The sequence below is a fragment of the Labrus bergylta genome, chromosome 10 (genome assembly GCF_963930695.1).
Source record: "Labrus bergylta chromosome 10, fLabBer1.1, whole genome shotgun sequence".
In the NCBI taxonomy this organism is placed as follows: domain Eukaryota; kingdom Metazoa; phylum Chordata; class Actinopteri; order Labriformes; family Labridae; genus Labrus; species Labrus bergylta.
In genome coordinates, this window is record NC_089204.1 from 16,852,016 (window position 1) to 16,878,196 (window position 26,181).

General features: G+C 38.6%; 1 protein-coding gene and 1 long non-coding RNA gene across 3 annotated transcripts; both read left to right on the forward strand.

Moving 5' to 3' along the window:
- Positions 1–25,767, forward strand: pank1a (pantothenate kinase 1a). 2 transcript variants are annotated; one of them, XM_020639073.3, is made up of 8 exons: positions 1–876; positions 12,441–12,587; positions 12,871–13,076; positions 13,808–14,061; positions 16,091–16,267; positions 17,363–17,486; positions 20,558–20,683; positions 20,781–25,767. In XM_020639073.3, exons 1-8 carry the CDS (start codon positions 588–590, stop codon positions 20,838–20,840), a joined length of 1,383 nt encoding a protein of 460 aa, XP_020494729.1. In that variant the 5' UTR covers positions 1–587; the 3' UTR covers positions 20,841–25,767. The 2 variants fall into 2 exon arrangements, with proteins under 2 accessions (XP_020494729.1, XP_020494730.1); XM_020639074.3 differs by lacking the exon at positions 1–876 and adding an exon at positions 1,450–1,702.
- LOC136180323 (uncharacterized) lies at positions 1,709–9,659 on the forward strand. The gene is made up of 2 exons (XR_010666991.1): positions 1,709–6,178; positions 6,849–9,659. It is a non-coding gene; the product is annotated as an uncharacterized lncRNA (long non-coding RNA).
- Positions 25,768–26,181: the final 414 nt, after the last annotated feature.

Sequence of the window (26,181 nt, forward strand, 5' to 3'; positions counted from 1 at the left end):
CAGCTGCACGGTCTGGCAATGTGTGCGGGCGGGTGTGTCTTTTTTTTTATTGTTTAATACACCTCCAGGCAGCAACCGAGTTTCATTGTTAAGCTGCGTGCGGCACATACCGATTCATTATTATTTATTTTTTTTGCATGTGCTCTGACATTACAGAGTTATTTTACCGCAGAAAGATAAAAAAAAAAAACCGGTCGGAGGAGGTGAACGGGTTCGGGCCTCGACTGGAGGAGCTGCTGTGACGTAGCCGTCAACCAACACATATAGACACCGGCTGCCGCTGAGCCTGCTCCAGTCTCAATGTTGGGGGGAAATGACCGCGAGTGACCTCAAAGGAAACACTGTATTTTAGCGACCACTCAACATTTGCATTTTTGTTTTGATTTCCATCAAACGTCAAAGCTTTTTAACTTGACATTTTGGCGTTAGACACGTAAAATAAGGAAAAAAATAATTAGCTCTAACGTGAAGTCGGGTGGCAATCCCTCGATTTGAAAAAGCAGCGGTGCTAACACAAGCTAAGCTAAGCTCAAGCAGGGCAAAGTCGGTGCTGCAGATGCTAAGGCTAAGCTAGGCTAGCTTCTGTCATGGATAAAGCCAAGTCGATGATGGACAAGAAAGGAGCGACGGGACCTTTCCATGTTAACAACGGGCAAAGCCAGCGGGGTTTTCACGGACACGTCGCGGTAGCCACTAATGGTAGTTGTTGCAGCAGCAGTAGTAATAATGCGTTAGGTTCGAGCACCGGAGCGAACAGCGGACCCTTTGAGAACATGCATCTGCTGCACCGCGGGGACGATGCGGAGTGCCACGGCTCCCCGGCGAAGAGGTGCAGGCTACGGCGGAGGACGGAGTCGGTCAGACGGCACAGACCACGTAAGTGTCAACAAGCTTATTATAAAACCCTATCGCAAAGTGTGCACATGGTCAATATGTGATTTTTTATTTTTTTTTTTATGGTGGAGGAGGGAGCTGTGTTTGTGTGATAAGAAAATCATATGAATGCAACCCTTCACTGTCACAACAGGTCAGCTGGGGTTTGCACAACCCTCCTGTGTCGCAATGACAGCAACAAGCCATCATGTGTCCTCCTCCTCCCACTGCCTTTATGTTATTATTATTATTATTATTATTATTATTATGCGTTGCTAATTTGTGTTTTTAGATCACAATCGTCACCCTTCTAGTGTTTTGATCAGGTGAGGTGGTTTGTGACTCCTGCAGGCAGATCTGTCGAATTTCCAAGTCTGCCGTTGTCAGGGAGACCCGTCTTGTGTTCACCAGCCCTCAGGTTGCATTTGGTGGCCTCTGATTGGTCGGTTCCCGGTGGTGAAAAAGCTCCTGATAAGTGGGCTTGGCTTGTCTCAGCCAATTAGTCTAGGCCCTTTCCCTTCGACAGGCAGGGTTGAATATGCTGGGACCCCGCCCCGTTATTTACCCAGCATTTTCAGAAGATGTGAGTAAAGATCACCCGAGGAAAACAGTGCATTTTTTTTTAAACGCAGGATGTAGATAAGTATAGTTTTCTTTCTCACTGTGTGAAGTCACCGAGTATCTCCAAGACTGAGAGGCATTCTGAGCTTTTTTTTTTCTTCTCCAAAGGCTTGTTTCAAATAGTTTTAAATATTTGTGCTTCTTTTTGTATGCACCAGTGAGCTGATATTCTGCTTTACTATGAGGCTTATAAGTGAGAAGAAACCTGGTAAGTGTGATTTGCTTTGTGTCTCATTGAGTTGAGAAAGCCTAGGTATTAAAACTTAAATTGGAACATTGTTCAACCAGATACAGATTTTTAAAACTTGACAATTAGCCATGATAACAAACAATTTAATTTTTTTTCTCCACAATCCCATTATGCTACACTACTAATGTGACAGTGACATTATGCTATGGTGCAAATGTTGCAGTCACAGTACATAATGAGACAGTTTTATACTAAAAGTATTTATACTAAAATACATGATCATAACAGATGTTACTTTTTTTGCTGTTTACTGAGGCTTATGTCAAGTTTTTTGCAGGCAGCTGCCTGGCGTCCATGGTGGTGAATTTCAGAACAATTTCCTCAAATCTCTTTAGCAAGGCTATTTAGTTCTGTTGTGACTGTCACTATCATGGTAACACTTGTTTTTATTCATAGAAGTGTTTGCAGAGCGACCAGCTGAAATAGTAGGGTCGTTGTTGCTTAGTCATCCAGTCAGCACTCTTCAGTGTCTACTAATGATTATGTGAGGGAGAAACAGACACAGGAATGAGGGTGAGGTTAACTTGGGATATATTTCTTGTTTCTCCTCTCAAGGAAATTGTATTAGTCCTGAAAAGCCTGTATAGTCTAGTATAGGCATTAATAACATGGAGGGCTGCTGTTGCTTGAAGTTAAATATGATCTTTTTATTGACCTGCGATTGCGACCTGGTCCTGTAATTACATAATTCTTATTGAGATATTTTAGTTAATCATTCTCAAGTTAAAATAAAATATGTGTAGAGTTTCACCTAGCTCCCCCACAGTGAACTCTAGGAAATCATTTGACACAGTGAGAAAGGTATCTGTTTGAATGCCTCATTAATTATATAGAAACATTATATTTGTGATAGTGTTGTTAAAGAACCACTTTACATCTTCCTGGGGTAGTCACTCACTTCTTACGTAACTACAGGCGTCTGTCAACATAGTATTTTAAGGAGTCTCTGCTTAAGGCTAAATACTCTATGATGTCCTCACAAAAGTGTTTGTATGTGATATCCAACATTCTGGGTCCAACTGGTTTTACCTGTAAGACCCTTTAAGCAAAGCTTTTGCCTGCAGTTATTCTTTCATAAATGTTCACTTGACTTTTGTTAAAAGGGTTTTTTATGGAATGCTTGAAAATAAGTATTTTGAGAGTAACTGAACATTAAAATCTGAAATAAAAAGTGAACTGACACTCTACTTTAACCGGAAAATAAAAGATGAGCTGGTTTGTACTTAAAAACACAATACAATACTTGGATACAACTGAATCATCACATGCTAAATGTACAAGACCTTCTTTAAGCAGTGATGACATGCTGACAGTTTCAAGACACAACAGTTGCTATACAGCATGCACTCTGCACCCAGTGTCTGTGATAGAGATAATAGAGATAGAGTTGCACTGAAATTAAAAGCTTTGTTAAAAGTAAAAAAAAAAGAGAGAGCGATCCTGAGAGAAACTGTCTGTTCACAAAATTTGATAACTCTTAGCATACTTTGGCCTAAAGTGTAGTAATTATGGATGGTCATATTACTGGAGAAGTGTGATGTTACCATGAACAATCAGCTTCAATGATTCTTTACTGTGATGCATTCTAGCCTGACTATGATAAAGGACTACACCAGCGCTGTCCCAGATTACGTAATTAAAGGGACATCTCGTCAGTAAACTTTGAAATGTCCGGTCAGAGCTCCCCTCTTTATGACTGAGTTATCCTTGGATGGAGGCCAGCCGTCCTGATGAACCCAGATAACACCCTAAGCCTTTCCCAACATGGGATGATCCTGGAATGTATTTCCCTCGGGGATGTGATTTTTCACTTTTGTCCCCTGATTTTTTTTTTTTTTATTCTTCCCATGGTTTCACGTGGACTTTGGGTTGGACTGCATGTGGTACCCTTTGTTTACACCAGAAGTAAATTGGCATGAAATTTCATTGATTGTCTACCACCTTTTATTTTTAACCAACAGGCTAATTCCCATGCTCCATCACTCATTGGAGACCGTTGGTCAGAATTCTTTATTTGCATCCCATGTGTAGGAGCTGATGTTAATTATCAAGTTAACCTTTTAAAAGCAGAATCATGAGATTTTGTCACCTGCTTTCTTTAAGATGTGTAACAGTTACCTGACATTAAGTACTTTGTGCTGTCCTTTCATTTAGAAATCATAACATTTAAAACTCACATTTTTTGTTGTCATTTAGGGATCTATGCTATTTGACAGAACAGATTAAAACCTATGGAAGTAGGAGGAGCTATGACAGGAAAGTCTACACATAACCCTAATTTATATTTGAAACATTTGGTTTTATATCTCAGATAGTGAAATGAACACGGCAGTTGTTGTGAAAGTGTTCTTGTTTATTTGATGCTTAACTCACAGCAGGATAACTTGGCTTTCTGTTGTGTCGTACTTCAAACCCGTGGCTCAACCAAAACTGGTTTGTAGGCAATATTGCATGCACTGACTGTTTTTAGTCTTCTGGGTGTGGTGGGTAGAATCAAGTTTAGCATGGCATCTCAACCCGACACTGTTGTATCAAGCAAGTTAAACAGGGGAGGAAACTCTTTCTTTTCCCCGTGTTTGTTGGGGCAATGCTTTAAATGCAGCACTGTCACATCTGCTGTGTTAGGGTCGCCTTAGAATAAAAACAGAAAAGTCTGTATTATCAGTAGGCTCCATTATAATCAGTATAAGGTATTGGCCCCCGTTTTACAAGCGATATTAGCGGCAGCATCAACTGTTCTCATGCATTTCATTAGACAAATAATCGTTTAGGACTAAGGGTTTCAGGAATTTTCTGTGCAGATGTTTGGTCCATGCTTTTGAGAAATTGTGACTTGAGCAATAATCTATTACTGTGTTTTGACCGCAATTCACATTTTGTTATAGATAACAAGGTCCTACGACGTAGGGAATCATAAATAAACATTTCTTGGAATGTTTGCATTGAGAAATTTTGAGGTGGTACAAGTTTTGAAGGTGGTTTTGGTGATTAAGTTAAAGAATATAGTTTATCATCCTCTTAAGCTATTGTTAATAACTGTTGAAGTTGAATCCTTGATTTTCTTTTGTATCCAGACTTCTAACTTGAAGAGAAGAACCTTAAATTGTAGCCTCTGGTTCACTAATTTTCCAGCTGGTTTCAGTCAGCAGGTACAGCTGCTTTTGTGTCTGTTAATGAAGTAAAATAATAACTTTCATTTAAAGATACAACTTGGTCATAAGTCCTGCCATGGGTCAGGTCAATGTTCAAGGTTTGTCTGTTGCAGAAAATCATGAACAGGGCCTGTTCCCTAGTTTCAGTCAGGGTTTAGGGTTTTGGGTAGAGGGGCGTGTATTTGTGTGTGTTTCAAAGATCATGTAAAACAAGAGGAGGGGAATTGTTCAATCTGTGGCACACCCGGAAACAAGCAGAGCAATTCTTTCTATGTGAAACTAAATAAAGTGAGTGATGTCATTTTACTTGACCAAGCATTAAAGATTGCAGACAAAATGTTTATTTAACCAGGTATAAAAACCTCAGTAATCTGCTGTGTAGATTCTTAGCCTGACATTCATTCAGCTTTTATTTTTTAGTAGTGTTAAGCATACTAGTAGTCCAAGCTGCAGTACCAATGTAGGAGGTATGATTATGTTTTTAACAGCAATAAGATTGCTGCTGTGTTAGAAGGTTATTAAGAGTTGTTGCAATATTTGTAATTACAAAAAAATCTGTTTACATTAATTGAAACATTTCAAAGTTTTGCAGTGATGTTAAAAGGCTTTCAGTGTTGTGAGTACCTGGAACCCATGGGTGGTGATTTGAGTGGGTTTCAGGTGATGAATGGGTCCCCATTAAAAAAAAGATCTTGGGAAAGAAAACTATTTTTTTTAAATAATTGTTTCATGGAAGACGAGAGAATTCCGACATTTAAGCCTGTATTCTTAAAAAAAAATGTTCAAAATTGAATTCAATACAACTTAAAAGCTAACATGTTCATTTACACGGTAAAGGAAAGTTGTTCTAATCAAAACTGGGTGTGGGGGTTCTCTCCAAACTATATTTCTGGTTTTCTGGACTACCGACATGAAAAAAAAAAAAATCATCATCATCTTCATTTTTGTAAAGAAAATGTATTTAATTCTCTAATCCCAGAGTTGGAAGGGAAACACTCTCCAAGTTCTGTTCTTGGAAAACTGTTCGTCATGAAAACACCCTTTAGACTATAATGAGAGCTCGGGGAGGTACGACATTTCATGGAAGCAGCTTAATCTGGTCTCTTTTCTTCTCAGTGACAGTAACTGTCTAACATTGTGAACTCATTTATTGCATTCTGGAACATCAATAGCAGCAAAATTAACAAATATGAAGTCCAGCAAAGTATGATGGGAAATGAGGGCCGTTCCAATCACTACAGGACAGATCACAGCTGAGCAGCGGATGTGCGGAGTCAAGTTGGTAAGTTGTAAAACTAGTTTGTAAAACTCATTCCTGGTTAATTATGTGAATACACAAATACTCTGTATACTCTTGTATAACCGTGCCCATGTGTCGCTCATGCTTTTATAACAGCCATTTGTAAAATTTAGTGGGCTAATAATTAGCCAGCTGTAGGCTGTCATCATTGGTCAGTAACGTAGTTGTTTCAAAGGTTAGCGTAGGGGCATATCTCAGTTTTACTCCGATTGTCAGGGGATTGAAAGATGCGTCGTTTAGAGGAAATATACATTTCAAAATCTTGTGCTGCCGGTCACAGTATTTTCAATCCTATCTAAAAAATCCATGAACACTGAACAGCTGGGCTGCAGCTTGTGCTGTTCAACAAGGTGCTGATGTCGCTGCTCTAGGCAACCAATGATATACTAGACTTGTTGCCCATATTACAAAGGAAAACTGAGGCTTGTCAGCTGATGATCATAGAGAAAGTACATTTGAACAGATGTTGCAGCTGAAAATTTTGAATGTTAAAAAAAAAGATGATACAAAAATCAAAGACCGACTGACAAGTGATTCTACTGAATTTTTGCTTTAAAAGGAATAGAAAATTGAAGACTCGATAGTATTGAATCACAATACTTGTTATTAAGTCACACTTTCTGGTTTTTCTTGGTGTTTTTTTTTTTTTCAGATGGCTGAGGGTGAAAGAAGCAAAGTGTAGGACTACTTCATGAAGGAAGGCAGCATTTGATACTTTTGATTTAAGTTGAATAGTTATTTTTATATAGTTTGTAATTTTTTAATTGTTAATTTCTTAGTAAAGTTTAGTGTTTCAGGTCACTGTTGTTATTCTGTCCAATAAAGGCTTTTGTTTAACTTGTAAAAAAAAATCTTCATTATCTATCTTCTTTTCCACAAAAGTTTGATAACTGCATACACGGAATCAACGCAGTAAATGTGTTTTTCTATATCTATCTATGTCTAAAGATCTGATTCGTAGATATAGTTGCTGGTTCATCTTTTGTCAATTGACTAAGGGATAACTTAGCAAACCTTAGCAGATCTAGAAAGCAGCATTTAAAACTGAAGTCATTGAAGATCTAGCAGTCGAGGTAAAGTGAGCCACAATTCTGTTAAATTTATTTGTCGTCATAATGATCAGTAATGTTTGAGAAATGCTCAGAAGCGAAAACACTGAATGAGTGATACAAATATAAGAGTACATGACTTCCTATAATGAATGAGCAATATTATTTGATACTTTGAACACACAGTTTCTAGATGGCTGCAGAGTTTGTCTTGTCTTACCATGGAAGTGTGCTGGGCATGTGTAGTTCTTGTGCAGTTGTCCCTGTGATAGAAACACACACACACACACACACACATGTTCACTGTGAAACCTGAGAGTTAAGGTTAAGCAGTAGGACATTTAATTGAAACATTTTCTGTCAACAATCCCTGAGATAGTGTTGGACATTTGAACAGTTAGCATGTAATGGTAGAGAATAATATATTTATGAGCCCCCCGACATTTTTCTTTTTAATTCAAGTCAAACCATTCACACACATACATGTAGGGAGTGTGTGTTAGAGGTTTGTTCTGACAGAAACCTTTCACCTACATGGTTACAAATAACCCCCTCGACCCTGCTCCTTGTCACATTGGCCTTTGGCTGGACGCAGTGTGTGTGTCCCTTTTTTTTAAAAATAGAAACCCTAGATTTTATGGGACACAGGTGAGAAAACTAGATCTGAATTAGTTTTCGATTTTCACTTTTTTTTTGTGATGGTGAATTGATGTCCATACAGTGCTGTAAATGATTTATTTTTATGTGCGAACGTGAACTCAAAATAACCCATAACACTGTTAGTCCTCCTAAAGTAGTCCGATATCAAAATAATCAATTGCTTGTGCAAGTATTAGGAAGAACTACATTGTGTAAGCTTGAAATATATCCAGTTAGTTTGTCCTCAGGCTTATATAAATGTGTTCAAGATGAGCATTAATATCTAGATTCATGCCTTTCATTTCTGATTGGCTGATTCTCCATAATAGATGTTAACTTGGAAGTAGCTGAATGCTAATGTTAGCTGTGTTCTGATGGTTGCTAGTGGGCTATTGGAGGGCTACTGATGTTTCTCCCGATTTCACTGTCCATTGTCAGTTGATCAAATTAGTGACAATTACATGACTTAAACCAAGAATGAACAGACACTATAACAGCCTGTGAGTTTCCAACCCGGAGCGTGACGTCATGGCAACATAGCCGCTGCAGGAATGTGGTCTATTGGTAGTTGAACAGGTAGACTGAATACATTTTTTCCTTTGAATTCAATGGAGCAGTTTGGCAAATGTACAATTTTATGAATTTCAGCTATGACAATAGGATGTGTTATTTTAGGAAAGGAAAGTGCAATGCATTATCTTGACACACACACACATGGGAAAAAAGGTTTAATATCAGGCTATATCTTGAAAACAAGCCATGATTTGTAGTAATGTGATGTCTGTATATGAGAATTGGATTTATTATTATGATCATGTCATGGGTTGGATGTGTGGGTGTTTTTGGCTGAGGCTGTAAAGGAAAATGTGATTGTCACTCGAGGCACATCATGACGTACCTTGACAGACCTCTGTCACTGATGCTTTTGCTCCCAGCAACACCTGTGATTAAATAAGAGAAGGAGATCATATTTCTGTTTCCACACTGTTCCTGTTCAGCCTGAGCTGTGAAGCCTGTGTGAAATCTTTACTTGTTTTGGCTAGGGGATTATTAGCTGACCTTTTAATATTGAATTGTTTTGTGTTGTGTTATGTACACACATGGTAATACACATTTAAAAATATAACTGTATAGTTGTTACAAGTAGAAAACTTTGTGGTCTCATCTGGTTAAAACCCTTCTTAGCGAGACACACATCAGGTAAAAGTTGTTGTCAATATACTTCCAAAGCTATGTTAGCAACAAAACCAATTCAGTTCATTGGACCTGTTATCATGGAAATCGGTTTCTCAGCTCATGTTCAGGTGATTGGAGGCGGTCAGTAGGTAAAAGGGCAAGGTAACAAAAAGTCACCAAAACATTAAAGGAGGTGATAGGTGACTCCTCTTCAAAGTCACAACACTCCAAAGAATAAACTGTAATTGTTGTAACACCAGCAGGAAACAGGAGAAGCACGTGAGGCCAGCTTTCATACAGTTGGCTTCACTTGCTTAGTGCTAGATGTTTAACAACGAGGAGTGAAGACTACACTAAAACAACACCACACACTGCTGACTATGTCACAGTTTTAACTCAAATGAGTTCTTACATGTACATGGTTCTGTTCTGGTTATACTGTACAAGGACAGTCAAGTGAATGTGTTTTGGTTGTTTATACACATGACACCAGGTTTATATAATTGGTCTTTGTTAAACCCTGATCATCATGTTTCTCTATTTTCTGCCATTTGATGGACTGAACGACTAATTGATAAATAAAATATTCATGGAAAATATTCACATTTTTCACCGCTTGTGTTTTCTCACGTAAAAAAGGACCTTAGCTCCATGTTGTTGCAGTAGTTGGACTAGTGTTAGTTTTATAAACTCGATACTTTCGTGTATTCAAAGCTCAATTTTTTTTTTTAAAAGAGTATGATATCATACACAGTCGAGTCAAAATAAACACCAAAATATTCAAATTAGGTCAAGTTCTCCCAGGTTGGAACTTCCTCCAAATACACTAAACACTACCAATGTCGTTTGTAATAACTGTTCATGCTTAAAGCGACAATACTCCATTTAGATAAGTTTACACAGGCTTCTATTACTTAAACCACGTGGAGCTAAAACAGCTTTTCATACATGTTCACATGTTGTTCACCCATGACCTGAAAGCTAAAAGTCATATTTGGTTGCACTCATCTGAACAAAGACTTGACCTCAATAAGCCAGACAGTCACTTTGTTCCCTCAACAGTCTGTTGTGAAACTGTCCCATCTCCTGATCTTAATGCCATGTCTGTTCTGATGGCACAGAGAGCACCAGCATAGGTTTCACACACAGACAGCTCTGGTATGCTAGAGAATCTCAAAGTCCAGGTTTAAGGAATGTTTAACACTTGAGGAAGAAAAAAAAAAGTATCAAGTGATCTCAGAAGGATGCGCATCATCTCAGGTAGAGCAGCATTCGGTAGCAGAATGCCCTTTCTTTGATGATTTTCTGGTTTTCTTTTAAGTAAATCTAACATGTTTTAGTTTGGATAAATGGGCAGATAAGACAAGGTATGAATACAGTTACCTACAACCTTTTCAAATTTCATGCTTCTTCTCCTCTATTTTCTTACAATCTATCATAAATATATCAGATCAAAAAGAAACATAGTCCACTGATGGAATAAAGACACCTACCGTAATTGTTAAGACAGAACTATAGATTTGTCCCCGTTGCTTTCTTTCCCCAGTTGTTTCTCAACAGATTGGCTCATAATATTTGTAATATCTCATAACACATTCTTTATTAAACACCACTGCTTTCCACAGCAACACAACATCATATGTTTAAGTAAAAATGTTCCGTCTGAGGCAGCTGCAGTGTTCAAATGGTTCTAAAATATAGATCTACTGCCCTTCTTCTCCAGCAGCAAACTTAAAACCTGAATACTTGATTAAGACTAAAATAATACTAATAAGCTCTTGTAATTGGAACCTCATTAAACTCATTGTCACAACATGACTCACTGTAAAGCAAATGTTTGAAAACAGTGTGCGCTCCACTTATTTTAGTGCTAAACCTGGTCATTGGTATTTGGTGAACTGCCAATGCAAAGAGAAGTTGGTCAATGTAGGTGGCTACTAAAAATGGCAACACGTAATTTCTCCTCAGTATAGAAATATTCTGTTGCCAATAGAGTGAATGTGTATTCATTGAATGTTTAGAAAATACTGACAAAGTTGGATTTAGTGTAGTGAAATGGTTTATATCATTTTTGAAAATGTGTTTAAACATTTTAATACAATTTCAAGGTAAACGTGATTGTAGAATTACTGTATTTGTCTTGATCATCAAAATGATTGAATTAATTATGACACCAAAATGGCTAAGATGAAAAACTGTTTCACTGCATTAAAACTATCTTGCAGTATCTGCTCCCTTCCACCCGAGCAAGTCAATCTTTCTTGAATTGAATTGAACTGATGATGAGACAAAATGCAAACACAAGATGGCAAAAGGCTGTGAGAGAATGAGAGAGGAAAATAAGAACTGAGGGATCAAGAAATGTGAAATTATATGTGAAAGGCAGAGGGTGATGTGGTTGGTGTAGACAGAGCGGTAGAGATGAAGGGTGAAGGAGAGATAAAGATGGACGGTGTGTACAAGAATGTGTCTGATGCAGAGAGATGGAGAGGAAACATGAAGAGGAAGAGAAAATAGGAGGCTGAGGAGTTCGTAAGAGACAGATATGATGGTGTGGGGGGGGTCTGTTTCCATGGCAACTCTGGTTCTTTTTGAGCTGTTTTTTTTTTTTCTTCTTGCCGGTTGCGCTGGAAGGTTTTTTTTTTTTTTTTAGGTGCAGAACCTAATGTTCTACACAACTAATTATTCCCTCTCTCCATTCCTCTGTGCAGAAAGTTATCTGTGCATCTTATTCCACTGTCATACAGCAAATGCCTAAATAACACAGGCCGACTGAACATCTATTAACAAAAGGTTGAATGTTTATATCATCCAGGTGCTGCAGATCAAACAGTGTGAATTATATTCTGCAGAGATGATTGTTTTCTAGTAAATGCCCAAATTGATCCCAGTCTTTTGAGAAAACAATGGACTCTAATATTTTGTTACATTTGATCAGTGATCACAGACAAAGACAGAAAACAATGCATTTGATAATTATTACTGTTGATCGTTTTCATTTGAACTTAAACTACTGTCTAGTCCAGTTTGCGGTGCACATTACTGCTTAAGTCAAGAAGTATGCTGTGTTTCATTTAAGAGATTGTTTGATACATTTTCATCCTTATTAACTAAATTAGACATACTGTATTTCAACTTTACACCATTTTTAGTTTGCAGCTACATTAAAACACAGTTATGTATCAAAGTGCAGTCGGGAAATCTTTTGCTGCCGGTCACAGTATTTGACTTTTGTCTGTCAATTTCTGCTGCCCTGTCGCCCACTTTTTTTTGTGTTTGTTATCAGTCAAATCCTCATTGATGTTGTTCTGATGTATTTGATGTCTTCCTGTATTTTTAAGTAAAGAAGTAAAACTTATTTATCTCCTCCTCTCCCACAGCTTTCCCCTGGTTTGGTATGGACATCGGTGGCACGTTAGTGAAGTTGGTGTACTTTGAGCCAGTTGATATAACAGCAGAGGAAGAGCAGGAAGAAGTGGAAAACCTCAAGTCCATCCGCCGCTACCTCACCTCAAACGTGGCCTATGGTATGTCCATGCTCACAAACACACAAGAACAAGTACATGTGGTAAGAGTACTTTACAGTAGGATACCAGACAGTCTCTGTATGCACTACATCAGACTGATGAGGTGTTTTTAGATATATATATTTTTTACTGATCTTCATTGTTGAAACCCTTACCTCTAAAGTCTCGGAGCTGAACAGCAGCACCACAAATAGAATAAATAAAAGTAATTTAGTACTCAAAGGAACTTAAACTTAAATTATAGGTTGAGCGTTTTTAATTTCCTGAATTCTCCCTCACTCAGGCAAAACAGGAGTCCGTGATGTCCACCTGGAGCTGAGGAACCTGACCATGTGCGGCAGGACGGGAAACCTACACTTCATCCGCTTCCCGACTCAGGCCATGCCTCGTTTTATCCAGATGGGTCGCGACAAGAACTTCTCCAGCCTTCACACAACTCTCTGTGCCACTGGAGGTGGCGCATACAAATTTGAGAACGACTTCAGAACGGTAAATGCCTTCACCATATTCACATAGAGGCGACAAATAGATTATATTTGGGGACACCTCCAAGATATGTTTATAGACTTAATACTTGTATAGAGCTACAGCTATAGGATTCCTGTAAGGCAGAAACACAAGACCTCTTAAAGTCCTTGTGTTTCTAAGAGTATTCTAATGAATGTGTTTTTCATTGTGTAAAACTGTGCCAGGTGAACACTGAAAGAATACAAAGAGCAGACACAAGACAAGGTCTTCATGAAGTAGTGCAGAAAAGGCACAAATTGGTGCGTCAAGATGAACCAGAATGCAGCAAAAGAAATGTTTGGTGCTCAAAAGAAAATTCTGGCCACCCTTACCTGCTGGTGCCAATGATTAGATGGCAGGAAACTAAGTGATGAATGTCATTAACAAACAGGATTTCAATTTAGCAGAAATTGACGTTTTCTCAAATGAACCTATCTGTTTGCCCCAGTGCCAGCTTACCCGAGTTCATTGACCCTCTCTGCAGTACATTGTGATCAATGAGCTCTCTCTGAGCACTGCAGTACGTGCACACAGCATCTATAGCTTGTCCACACATGAGTCTTTAAGGGCTTTATAACACAGACCAATCAATGCTTCAGAGGAATGGGATACTTTTTTACTTTCAATCATCTTTGAACTTTTAAAATCCCCTATTAGTGTTCAGCAGTTGAAATAGAGCCCTCTCTGTATTTTAACCTCCATTTGTGCTGCAGATGGCCGACCTGGAGCTGCTGAAGCTTGACGAGCTGGACTGCCTGATCCGCGGCCTGCTGTTTGTCGACCGGGTGAGCTTCAATGGACACCAAGAGTGCTACTACTTCCAGAACCCATCAGACACCCAGAGCTGTGTGAAGAAGCCCTGCACCCTGGACAACCCCTTCCCCATGCTGCTGGTCAACATCGGCTCTGGGGTCTCCATACTGGCCGTGTACTCAGAGAACAATTACAAACGTGTGACTGGGACCAGGTGAGGAGGAAGGACATCTTAGTACTAAAAAGTTCAATGTCAGATTGAATTAAAACAGGCTTTTACACTGCAGAAAGTCCAAGTTCTGCTCAAGGAAACTGTAGAAAAAAAGTTAAGCCTACCATTGTTTGTAATGAGGTCCCAAATCTATTAAAAAGAACAGCAGTCAACAATGACTCATTAGAGCAGAGCTGATCTGTGGGAGAAGGAGGGAATGGTTTGACGTCATGCTTAAACTGTCCATAGCTAGTAAAAGACCCTCACAAAGAAATAAGAGAACATTACATCCTCTTTTTACTGTAAGTGCAAAAGAGGATGATAGTGGACAGATACCTGCAGAAAGACCAAGAGGCAGCAGAGAGAGCAATATTGTTTTAATATGTCAAAAATATATAACAACCAAAATCTGCTTGATTGTTGTTAAGACACAATGTTCTGCTCAGACAGAATATAACAGGATATTGTTTAGTATTAACCTTGGAGGCATATTTCAACTTCAGTAAGAAATTGTGATTTTTAATGTCGAGGAAGATGGGTTTTCCCTCTGTGGAAAAGGTAAACTATTTTTTAAATAACTTTTGAGACAGGTCTGGATCGTCTTAACATTTGATACACACTTGTTTGTGTCAAGACGAATACAGCTATGTGTGACTCTTGCATAAGGCCGGATGACAAGCGAAGCTTAATCTAGTTAGACCGCACCTGTAAGATTTTTTACCATCTTTAATCATGCATTCGATCTGCACGAGCAAAGCAAGTGATGAAATGCCCATCAGTGCTGATCCATTTGAATGGCTCATTACGTGTGGAACAGTAAAGATCAACTCAAAGATCAAAATGTGACTGATTTCTATTGTTTGGAAAAAGCATTCAGTGAACAGGAAGGGAAGAAGCGTTACATTAAATACGACTATTTTTGTTTGCATAATGTTTGGATGAAGAGTGTTCAAAGATCAAATAAAAAAACAATAGACCAAACTCATTTGTTCCCCATCTACCCCCAATCAATTTTTTTGTCAAAACTGCAGCTCAGCTGATCTATTTTTTATTTTTTTAAATCAGTTTTTTAGTATCTATCTATTTTTTTGTACAGTCTTATTTTTTATTTAAATTGTACTGTGTTCACTTTTTGTTTGCAATCTTTGCTCTTTGCTGCTGTAACAATGTAAATTTCCCCGTTGTAGGATAAATAAAGGATTATCTTATCTTATCTTTTGCAAAAGATGAAGGCACCTGAACACTTTTTATAGCTGCACCTTTTGAACCTTTGTTGCCAGAGTTATGCAATGTCATTCCTCGATTATGATTGTATAGTTATCAAGAAGAAGTATCCAACCTGACTTGTTTTTTTACATTAACATTCTGTTCTTATAATGAAACAACACCTCCTCTCTCTCCCCTCTCACAACTAAAGTCGCGCATTTAATTACGCACGTTGTGTGTGTGCGTGCATGCATGTACACTTGCAGGTGGAAGGTTCACATTTCAGTCAGAGTTCACCAAACCTGTGGGTGTGGGGCCATACCTGGAGGCTTGTTGTGTCAGGTGTTAAGTTGATCTGAGTGTGTGTGTGTGCGTGTGTGTGTTCTGGTATGTATGGGTTTTTAATCTTTAAATGCCTTTATTTACAGTGTGGCCTTGTGGCATGCTGATCAAGCAGCAGTGTAATCACTGCACACAGACATCTGTTAAAAGAAGTGACAGCTGATATTGATCCATTTATCAGGAAAATTAATCAATTGGCCCCATTTTTTTCCTTAATTATATTGAATATGAAATATTAGTAGTGTTTCAAAACAGCTGTCTCATATCCATGTGTTCTTTAAATCAAACTCATCTCAGAGAAATTAATACTTCCTAGAGGCCCAAACACAATTCTTAACTCTTAGATGGAGGCATATGAAAACATATTGTCTATTGTTTTATTTGAACTCTTCACACCTATTCACTTGTGTCTTCAGTCTCATCATTATCTCTTACTGTCCTTCCTGTCTGTTATTTTTCTGCTCACACTCTCTCTGTCTTTCAGTCTGGGAGGTGGCACATTCCTGGGCCTTTGCTGTCTGCTGACAGGCTGCGAGACGTTTGAGGAGGCGTTGGAAATGGCCAGCAAAGGCGACTCTACCAACGTGGACAAACTGGTGAAAGATATCTACGGAGGGGACTACGAGCGCTTTGGCCTGCAGGGCTCCGCCGTTGCATCAAGGTAAGCATGAAGAGGGAATAGTCAATTGACCAAAATGATGCCACAGCTTACAGAGCCGTTGATGACAATGTTAATTATACTGAGCAACTCCTCCGCCTATTGAATGTGATGATGTATAATGACCTCTGTCAGTGTGGAATAATACAAATAAATTTCTAAAAAAAAAAAGACATGAAGACAAACTGGTTAAATGTTTGTCTTTGTCCAGTTTCTTTCTAATATCAACTGTGTTGAACATTTATTTTTTATAAATACAATACCCATGAACATTGATGAAGTAAGACAAATTTTGTCCGCACAACAATCTAACTTTTTTTGCTGTGGCAGCGACAATAATCAAAGCATAATAACTGCAAGGCAGGCAGTGAAGAGCATAAGTCCCTCCTCTTTAGGTGGACCAACAGGGCACAGTATTTAAAGAAAAAAAAAACCTGTACAGTATTTGATGCATAATTAAAATAATTTCTTGGTCCTGTTTGAATTGTGCAATGAATCACATGTAATGAATGATTCTGAAATGACTTGAAAGGGTTTTTTATTTTTATTTAACCTATATTTAACCAGGAAACTCGTGGATGTAGAGAGCTGTTAAATCCTTTATTTACCTGAAGGTTGCACATTCACAAACACAGTAGAAACTCAGACACACACCAGCTAACACTGTTATGACACAGTAGCTGACTGGTAGTATTAAGCATAAAGTACACACACACACAATCACCAACATACTCGGACCTTCACTGACTAATCTTGGTTACAGTGTACCCTCTGAACCTGCAGCTCTGTGTGCAAAGGTTGTACCATAAGGAAAAGGGATTTTATTGAGTATTTTTTTTACTGATGTTCCATTTTAACATTTGTTGAAACAAAACAGGCATACGCATACACTGATTAACAAACAGTTCTTGTTTACTGTTGTTCTGAAGGTTATTGTGACATTATCAGAGGTGCTGCTTGCCCTTATCATCTCCCTGTGATTTGATAAAAAGGTCAATGAACTTAAATAGTACCAAGGATGAAAGTGTGTCTTTCTATTTAGTTAACAGGAGCATTTATAGAAGATGATTTTATTAAAATCTTGTATTTTTTTTCCAGTTTTGGTCACATGATGAGCAAAGAGAAGCGAGACAGCATCAGTAAAGAAGACCTGGCCAGAGCCACACTGGTCACCATCACTAATAACATAGGATCCATAGCAAGGATGTGTGCGGTCAATGAGGTATATAAACACACAGGCGCACACACACACACACACACACACACACTCAAACATGCAGGATCCTGGTCGGTCATCTTCAAACATAATACTAACAACAGGAATGAGTGATTTTATACCACTACATGAGTGATAATTGCTACTTTCACCAGTAACCTTAGTCACAAATGCTTTTTAGTGTTAAAATACCGCAATGACTATGGGATGGATTAGGACCTGTGTACAGCCCTTTAGCTAAGCCTTGCTTACAGACTTCCAGGTACATCTCCCAGTAGTGGAGCCAAAGATATACAGGCAGCCAAACATCATTTTCCCTCCAAGCGGCCTTTGACAAAAGATTAAAAAAAAAAGGTCTAAAAAACTTTTTGTAGGACACATAAAACTTCAAACAATGTCAAGCATTAATCTTTTAATAAAACATAGTGCACGTTTTATTTTTATTTTTTTAAATTTATTTTGTGGCTTTTTTTGCCTTTTATTGTAGTGATAGGACAGTGGATAGAGTCGTAAATCAGGGACAGAGAGAGTGGGGTGCGACATGCGGGAAAGGAGCCACAGGTCGGATTTGAAACCCGGGCCATCCGCTGCAAGGACTATGGCTTCTACACATAGGGTACATGCCCTAAGCACTCGGCCATCGGCGCCCCAGTTTGGAAGTTTAGTATTTGTCCAATGTGCATGGCACGGCATACCCCGGAAGAAAACTTGAATGATATGTACATTTCAGGCATTTAAGCCACAGAGCAAATGTAAATGGACTAACAGGCAAAAGTCCTTCAACCCTATCTGTGAAACTACGACCAATCACAGGCGTACCTTGGCTGCGCTACTCAACATAACAAATGATACTTTCATTAAGAATATGACTTTACTAAAGCTAAGGTAGCCACTGAGCCTTAAAGAAGTCCATCTTTTAAACACAGCTGCGTCTAAAACTAGAAATGCCTGCCTGGAATTTCTTTGTGCTTTATATCTAGTCTGTTTTTATGTTCAGTAGATAATCTTAGACATAACAGTAGGACATGTATTCTGTTAAAAGGATATTGAAACTTTTTAAAATATAAATGTTGTTGAATTCACTGTTATGGCAACACACCACAATGCCCCTAATGCCCTCCCAGCTCACAGCTGAGGGATATTTAAAATTGGACTTTATTGATGGCTCATAAAATACTGTGCTTTGTTGCAGTTTGGGGTTTGTATCTGCTTATTGGCCCCACAGTGACATTTTTGGATGTATTACAAACATAACACAAACAACCAAACATAGTTTGTTGTTGTGGTTTATGGACTGAAATCAAGGAGTAAATCATTTTCAAGGAACAAAAATGGATTAACTGCTAAAGCTGGATTTGGGATTGGTACGTTTTTCCTCCTGCGGAACGAGGGATCGTCTGAGGTATTTGAGTGTTTCTGTGTGCTCTGAGCTTCTTTACAGTGTTGCCTTGTGGCATGGCGATCAAGCAGCATTGTACAGGGCTATCACTGCACACAGAGCTGCAGCAAACACAAGCATCCGCTGAAAGAAGTGTTGGCAGCTGGTGATAATACATAAGAAGAATAAATCAATCTGCCCTATTTCGTCTTTTATCTTCGATGTTAATGTAAGAACGGTTTAGTGGATTAATGAGGCAGAAACCAATACCTGTAAGTCTTTTTGACCAAGCAGCACTGAGTACCTCCTCTATGGAAAAGCCAAAATATACTTTGACCTTTAAAATAAAAGTGCATTTGGTTTACAAGAGCAGTCCGCTTCTTATCTCAGAGCAGTTTTCCTCTGAGATAAGAAGCGAACCTCTATCCTGCAGGGTTAATGACCTGCTGATTGCATATAGATAAGTCGTGTATTTGCTCATTATATAAGAACATCACTGTACTTGTCTAGCCAAGCCAAGCCATAACACACACACACACACACACACACACACACACACACACACACACACACACACATGAAAACAACTAAACACACACTCACCTTGTTATAAGTTCACATAGAGTTATCAAATTGCATAATGCAGTTTACAACATGAAGATAACGTCGACTTCTTACAATCATCTTCACACCAGAGAACTACGTCTTGACAATAGTTTCCACAACATATCAGCTTCCTGTTTCCTAAGTGAGATGACATTAAATACTTCATTGTCAAACAGATGACAAAAACCCTTTCAACCTGATCCTTTTCTTTCTTGAATACCAAACTGGGGTGGAGTCAATGATTTAATTTGCAAACGGTACAGCTCCACCCGTCACTGCCTCCCTCCTTTTGATAAATTCCCTTTCCCACACACCTGCTTAAGGTTGACACTTGTTTAATTGAATGGTGTCAGCCATTACAATATCAATGAGCAAATTATATTTTGCCATAAAACCCAATATTTTAAAACAGCCTTTATTGTCATTTTGACCCTTTTTCATTTTTGAGTTAGCTAACACAGCTAGTCAACAATCGGTTACTAATTTGTTTGGCTTCTCAGGTTTCCTCTCGTGAGTTAAGGACCAGTGATGAAGTTATTACATAAAATAAAGATCTGTAGCACAAGTTTCTCATAGTTCTCCATAAGACAATAACAGCAACATCAACAAAGCAGTAATAAAAAAAGCTTTTAAATAAAGTTAGCATTACAAATACCATTATCAGTATGCCAGAAATGTAGTGATAGAAGGTGCTTAGAGAATATAGTGTCTGTGCAGTAAACACAGCTTGGTTTACAACATGAGTAGAAAACTTACAGGTAACCAGTCTGTCAGCTCTGCAGCACCATCATGTGGTGTGGATGAGGTGTTGATGTGCTGAAGCGCAGATGAAACATCTATTTTAAAGAGTCATGAGTAGGCATTTACAATGTTTGTATCATAGACATAATGTGATACCATGTGATGATAAACTGTTTGAAGCCACTTTTAACATTTTTGTTTTACCTTCCTTTTTTCTTATGATCATTTTTTCATCGTTTTTTCCCCAAATTCCCTCCAAAGTGTTTTACTTTTTAGATTTGTTGTTACATGTTATCCACGTGAGATGCCGTCTTTTGTCTGACATTTTCCCTGGATCTCTCACCATTTTTAGAAAATCGAGCGTGTGGTGTTTGTGGGGAACTTCCTTCGTATCAACACGGTGTCCACAAAGCTGCTAGCCTATGCCATGGACTTCTGGTCTAAAGGACAACTGAGGGCCCTCTTCCTGGAACACGAGGTGAGCAAGACAAAAACTACAACATGTTTAACCTAAACCCAGCTGTGGACCTTCGGTCAAACCTTGACTGTTCGGTGTGTGTGTGTGTTTTCACCAGGGGTATTTTGGAGCTGTTGGGGCGCTGATGGAGCTGCTCAAGACCTCTGAGGATCCATGAAGTCATGGCATGTCATGACATCATCAACTCTTAACAAAGACGATGTCATTCAACCCCTGTACGCTGTGATGTCATCAACTTTCGACGCTGCTGAGTGGTCCCGTTCAAACAGGGCCACTAAAGGAACACTAAGAGATGAACACAGAAACTGAGAAAAGCCATTTAATAATTTAACTCTTGTAAATAGTTAATAACCTCTTAACACTCATCTCCTAAATTTCCTAAATTTCCCAGAGTCCCCCCTATTATAGAGGTTTAATATTTTAATCTTTAATTTATGGTTTCCTGTAATTACCTCTGTTGTTTCCTGTAACCGGGCCGGGGGTCAGGAGGTACAGAGGGTTTTAGTGGGTTTTTTTGTTTTGTTTTGTTTTGTTTTGTTACTTTGTGTGAAAAGCTACTGTAGCATTATGGAGGCTGGGATGCCTTGGTGACTATTTGTGCAACAATATTAGGACAGGATGTCTGCACAGAGAAGAATTTGTCTTTTTTACCACATAGTGGTCACCCAGCATCAAGCTGCAGCTGAAAAACAGTAAAACGAAAAGGTTTATATGTTTGGAAGGCATTTTGTTGCACAAAAAGTAGGCCACCACGCTGCAGTTTTACAGAGTGCACTGAAGCCAAATCCTGTCGTGGTTCGTACAAATTCCGCCTCCTTCAGATCAGACAGTAGGCAGAAAACTTTCTCTTTTTTTTTTTTGACTCTTTAGTTGCTCAGCTGCACATTGGCCTTTTTGCTTTTTGTTTGTGTCTCCTCCGTTTGCCAACATGAAAACAACATTAACAACATATATACATACCAAGCTGACCTGCTGAGTTTAGTTTAAGATTAAGGGACCAAGTCTTCCAACAGAAAGCTTTGTCTGCATTGTCTATTTCTGTTGACGGGCATCACCACACTTCAGTACAGTCTGGTCCGGGAGCTGGAGTCTCCCCCTTCCCTGTCTTATCAGTGTGAATTACACTTCAGCAGGTCAGAGGCCTTCTTTCCTCACCCTCTAGCTCCATTTCCACCCTGCTGCCTTGTTTGGATGATGCAGTGTGATTTCATTCATGTTAAGACCATATGACTCATAGCATTACAAAGGTTCAGCACAGGCGGGTAGATGCAAATGTAGAACATGGTAACACCTTTTGGGGGGGGGGGGGGGGCAATAGGGACCAAGATGGTTCATTTAAGATTGTAATAACTCTTCTGTGTCGTTATCAGCCTGTGTACCTGAGGGAGCAACGTACCCTCTGATGATCTCTGATTAAATGTGATGTCACTCTGAAGCACAGAGCAGAGACTGACAACAACCTGCTGTAGTGAACTAGGAGGCTCAGGTCTGGATGACAAATATATAAGCAGGCAGTCAACAGAATTATTGTTTAGCAGAATCATTCAGATTATTTTTAACACAATCTGATCTCTAAATCACACCCTCATCATATAGTCACATCCTCTGCATTATATAACATCCTGGACCTTTAGAGCCTTTCACCTCCATTTAATGTCAAGCAGCTGAACTATGAAGCTGGGACAATGAGGTGTCTCAATTGCTTTCCTCTGCGCCACTGTCTACATGCCTTTACTCTCCTGCAGAGAAACTGTGCTCTTCCCCTTTTTTGAGTCACATTTTGTCTTTTTCACTTCCATCATGCGGTCTTTTCACTCGAGACTACTTCCTTTTTAAAAAGTACCTCCAAAATCACCTCTACCCATACTTAATATTGGTTAGATTTGTGGCTTCTGAGCCTGATCTTTACGGGACCCATAGTACAATAACAAGGGTAAAATGCTAATCAGATAGTTGAATATAATGCAAGTCCTTTCAACTTCTTTGGGACAAAATCTCCTCTTCACCATCTAGTGAACCCTTGGACTTCATGTTTACCCTGACAATTAACATGTTTGCTGATCTGCAGTTCTTTTCATTAGTTTATTGTTAAAAAGATAGAAAGGACAGTTGGATTTATGGCCATGTCGTTCTTAAAACGTTTTAGATGTATTTATCCACAGTGACTTACATTTTACTAACATTTTACATAAAAGTTTTGCACCATTTGATGTAATTAAATTAGCAAATTACAAACTAAAAGTTAATGAGTCATAGGGTTAGATAATAATCCAATCTTCATTTTAGTACACAGTTCTATTAGAATGCAGACACTTTGGCCAGTGTGAAGAGTTAAACATCTAGTTGATGACATCGATGATGGATGTGTTCAATACAGCTTGTTTTTAGTCGTGACTCTTCACACTGTTCTTTCCGAGTGCTTTTTTTCTTTTTTTAATTTGCCTTGTTCCAACTCATGTTTGGATGATGAGTGGCCTCCAGCCTTCAGATGCCACTCGGTCACAAGCCCATAAGTTGCCTTCACTGTGTGTTTGCCTGTTTACATCGTGTTAGTGCCCTTCAGTCTCCTGTATGGATTCATTGTTCACCTGCTCAACTTCACCTCAATGTTTTTGAAAAGTCATGCTAGCAGATACATCTTTGTTTCACTCTTGCTTTAGGTGTTTTTCTTTTTTTAAAATACTTATTTTGGGAAATACAGAGAATTAGAATTTTTTTTTTACCATTTCTTTTTTTGTGTGGGGGTGGGAACAGTTTGATAAAACACTATGTCCTTTTAATTGTTTTTATCCTCATTTGTTGGCCAGTAGAAAGCATGTCAAATGAGTTCATCCTGTGGTTTTGAAAATATTGTACTGAATTTATTTTCATGTTTTGATTTGTGTTCGGTTGGCACAAAAGAACCAGTGTGATTGTTTTCAGAAATGTGAATCCTTGCTTTCGTGCTCTTGTCAGGCTGAAGACAATTTGCAGCAGTTGAGGTCGGGGACCAGAGTCTCACTGCAAGTTTGACCTTTTTACCACCTGACAACGCTATCCCCGAAAACAAGTTAACACCCACATAGTCGGAGTATTTTTTTCATGGAAGCCAGTTTGAATATTGTACAGCTGTTTATCATGATGTCCAGTCCAACTGACAGCGCTAGAACTTTTTAACTATTGTAAACAAAGGTGTGAAGACATCTGTCTCTGAAAAGTGATGATGAGGTCTTTTTTTTTAGTGAATCTGTATGTCTCTTGTGGCAATAGATCTGCAAGTTATCACCCTAATTTTAATATTTAAATAATGTAAATCTGTTCAGAACTGGAGTTAACTGACTTGAAAAGGTTTAAATGTTAGTGTTGCAGCTTCAGTGTTTGACTGCACTCATGACTGCACCCATCATTCAAAAGCAGTATCTCATCTTTCAGTGTCGTTGACATTTTTATTATGGTTTGTCTTTCTAAAAATGGGGTTTTTACACATCCTTGACTACAGCCCAAACTCAGTATGAAGTAAGAATTTGGTAATTTAACTGACGGATTTGGAGTTTTGGATTCCTTCCCCTTTCATCATTGGTACCTGTTTCTCTGTTTAAGACTGGCGCTTTGGCTAAAAGCATGAAACCTTATGGCAAATGTTCTGCCATCCACAATGAACTTTAACCACCAGGCTATGCAGTAACTCACCCATGGATCTCTGTCCCTTTTCAACAAACTCACCTCTTCTCTACAGCTCCCAGAGTGTAACTAGTTTGTCAGTGTTTTGAAAAGAATATGCAACTCTGAAAGTTTTACCCTCCAAGGAATCCTGTTTGAATCTTGATGGAGAGAGTTTCTCCTCCCAACGTTTGTCCTGCTGATTTATTTGTTAACTCTTGTTTAAGGTGGATGATCACAACAGGATGTTTAAGGCAAACTTATGCACCAAAATGAGCGTATAAAGTGTGTTTTTCAGTCACACTATGTATATACTGAGGCACTGCAGTGTCGCGTCATTCAACATACAGTCGCTTTAAAGTCATCCAAACTGTGATTACTGTCGGATGAATCCTGGTTGATAAGAAATACACTGAAGCTCTGTGACAATTATAAAATGTTGAATACCAGTCACGAGACCTCTTGACGTTGTGCTTGTCAAATGGTTTTCAGGATTTCCTCCGAGGTTCTCGGTGTGGTCAACCATCCTATTGTGTGAAACACATCCAGCCATTAAACTGTCTTCTGGACTGCTTAAATGGCAGGGCAGACCTTTTCCTCCTTGTGTATTTGATTGTACAGAGATTTTGTAAATATTATTATGATATATTCTACACCAGCAATCTGTCTGTTGATGAAGTTGTTTCAACTGTTCAGAGCCAGGTTTCCCAAACACGGCTCGGCACTTCAATTCAAATGCAGGCAAAAGACGGATCTAGACAAACCACTTTCCTCTGCAGCTTTATGACATCAACGACTTCTTTATCAGAGCTCTAATAGATAGTGTTTGCTAATACTTATAGGAGTTTTGTTTAACCTGGTTGTTGTAAATGGTGGATGGGATTTTCCTCAAAAAGACTTGATAAATGTTTCTTCTTTGAATAACTGTCTTGCATTATTGTAAGCCTACATGTGGTAAATCCACTAATCAGTAGTTTTACATTTATTATCGCTTCAGTATCATTTTCTTAAATCCATTCAGGTCCCTTTATCTTTGATTAAGAAATAATCGTGCTAAATATGTCATACTTACTCTGCATGGTGATAAGAACTAATGGGGAAATTTGGTGAGATTGAATTCGACCTCCTGTTTTAACTTTAAAGTGTTATTGTGGTAATGGTCTCAGTGGCCACAGTCCAGGTGTCGGTTTCTGTCTACACAAGTTTAGTGCCGGTTGCTCACATCAGCTTCTCTGTGATCCGGATCCAGATGTGATAGGTTTGGGAAGCCCAGTGCAGGTTGTTGGTGTCAGCTCTGCTGCTGCTTTTAAATCCGGTTTGAAAACAGAAGGGTTACAAAGAAAAAATGACTAAGAAATACTGTCTCCCTGCCTTGTGCAATCTGTATGTACTGAAGTGATTTTTTTTTTTTTTCTAAAAGGAATTAAACTAAAACTGGATGTGTTTGGGATGTGTGTGTGTGTATATGTGTGGCCTACTTCTATTTACATGGGTGGGGATGTAGCAAATCATCTTACTAATGAAAATAATGTGAAAGCCTTGCATCAAATTAAATTTTACAGTCCATGATTAAAATATGAAACAGAAAGTTAACCGTAAGCAAGATGCACTTACAGTGTTGAAAGTACACTTACCCCTGTAGGTGTCTTATTACTGCCGGAGAGGTAATTAATGAAATTGTGTAAGAGGGAATCTTTTCAAACTTATTCATGAAATACATTAAGACAACACATTGTTATAATAAATGTGTTGCGTATGTTAATTAATAGTACTCATTTAGTACTAAAAGTATAAATATTTGAAGGAATTTTTAAAAAGTGGGTCGCTGGCTACTCTTTCTTAGCTAACTAATTATAAAT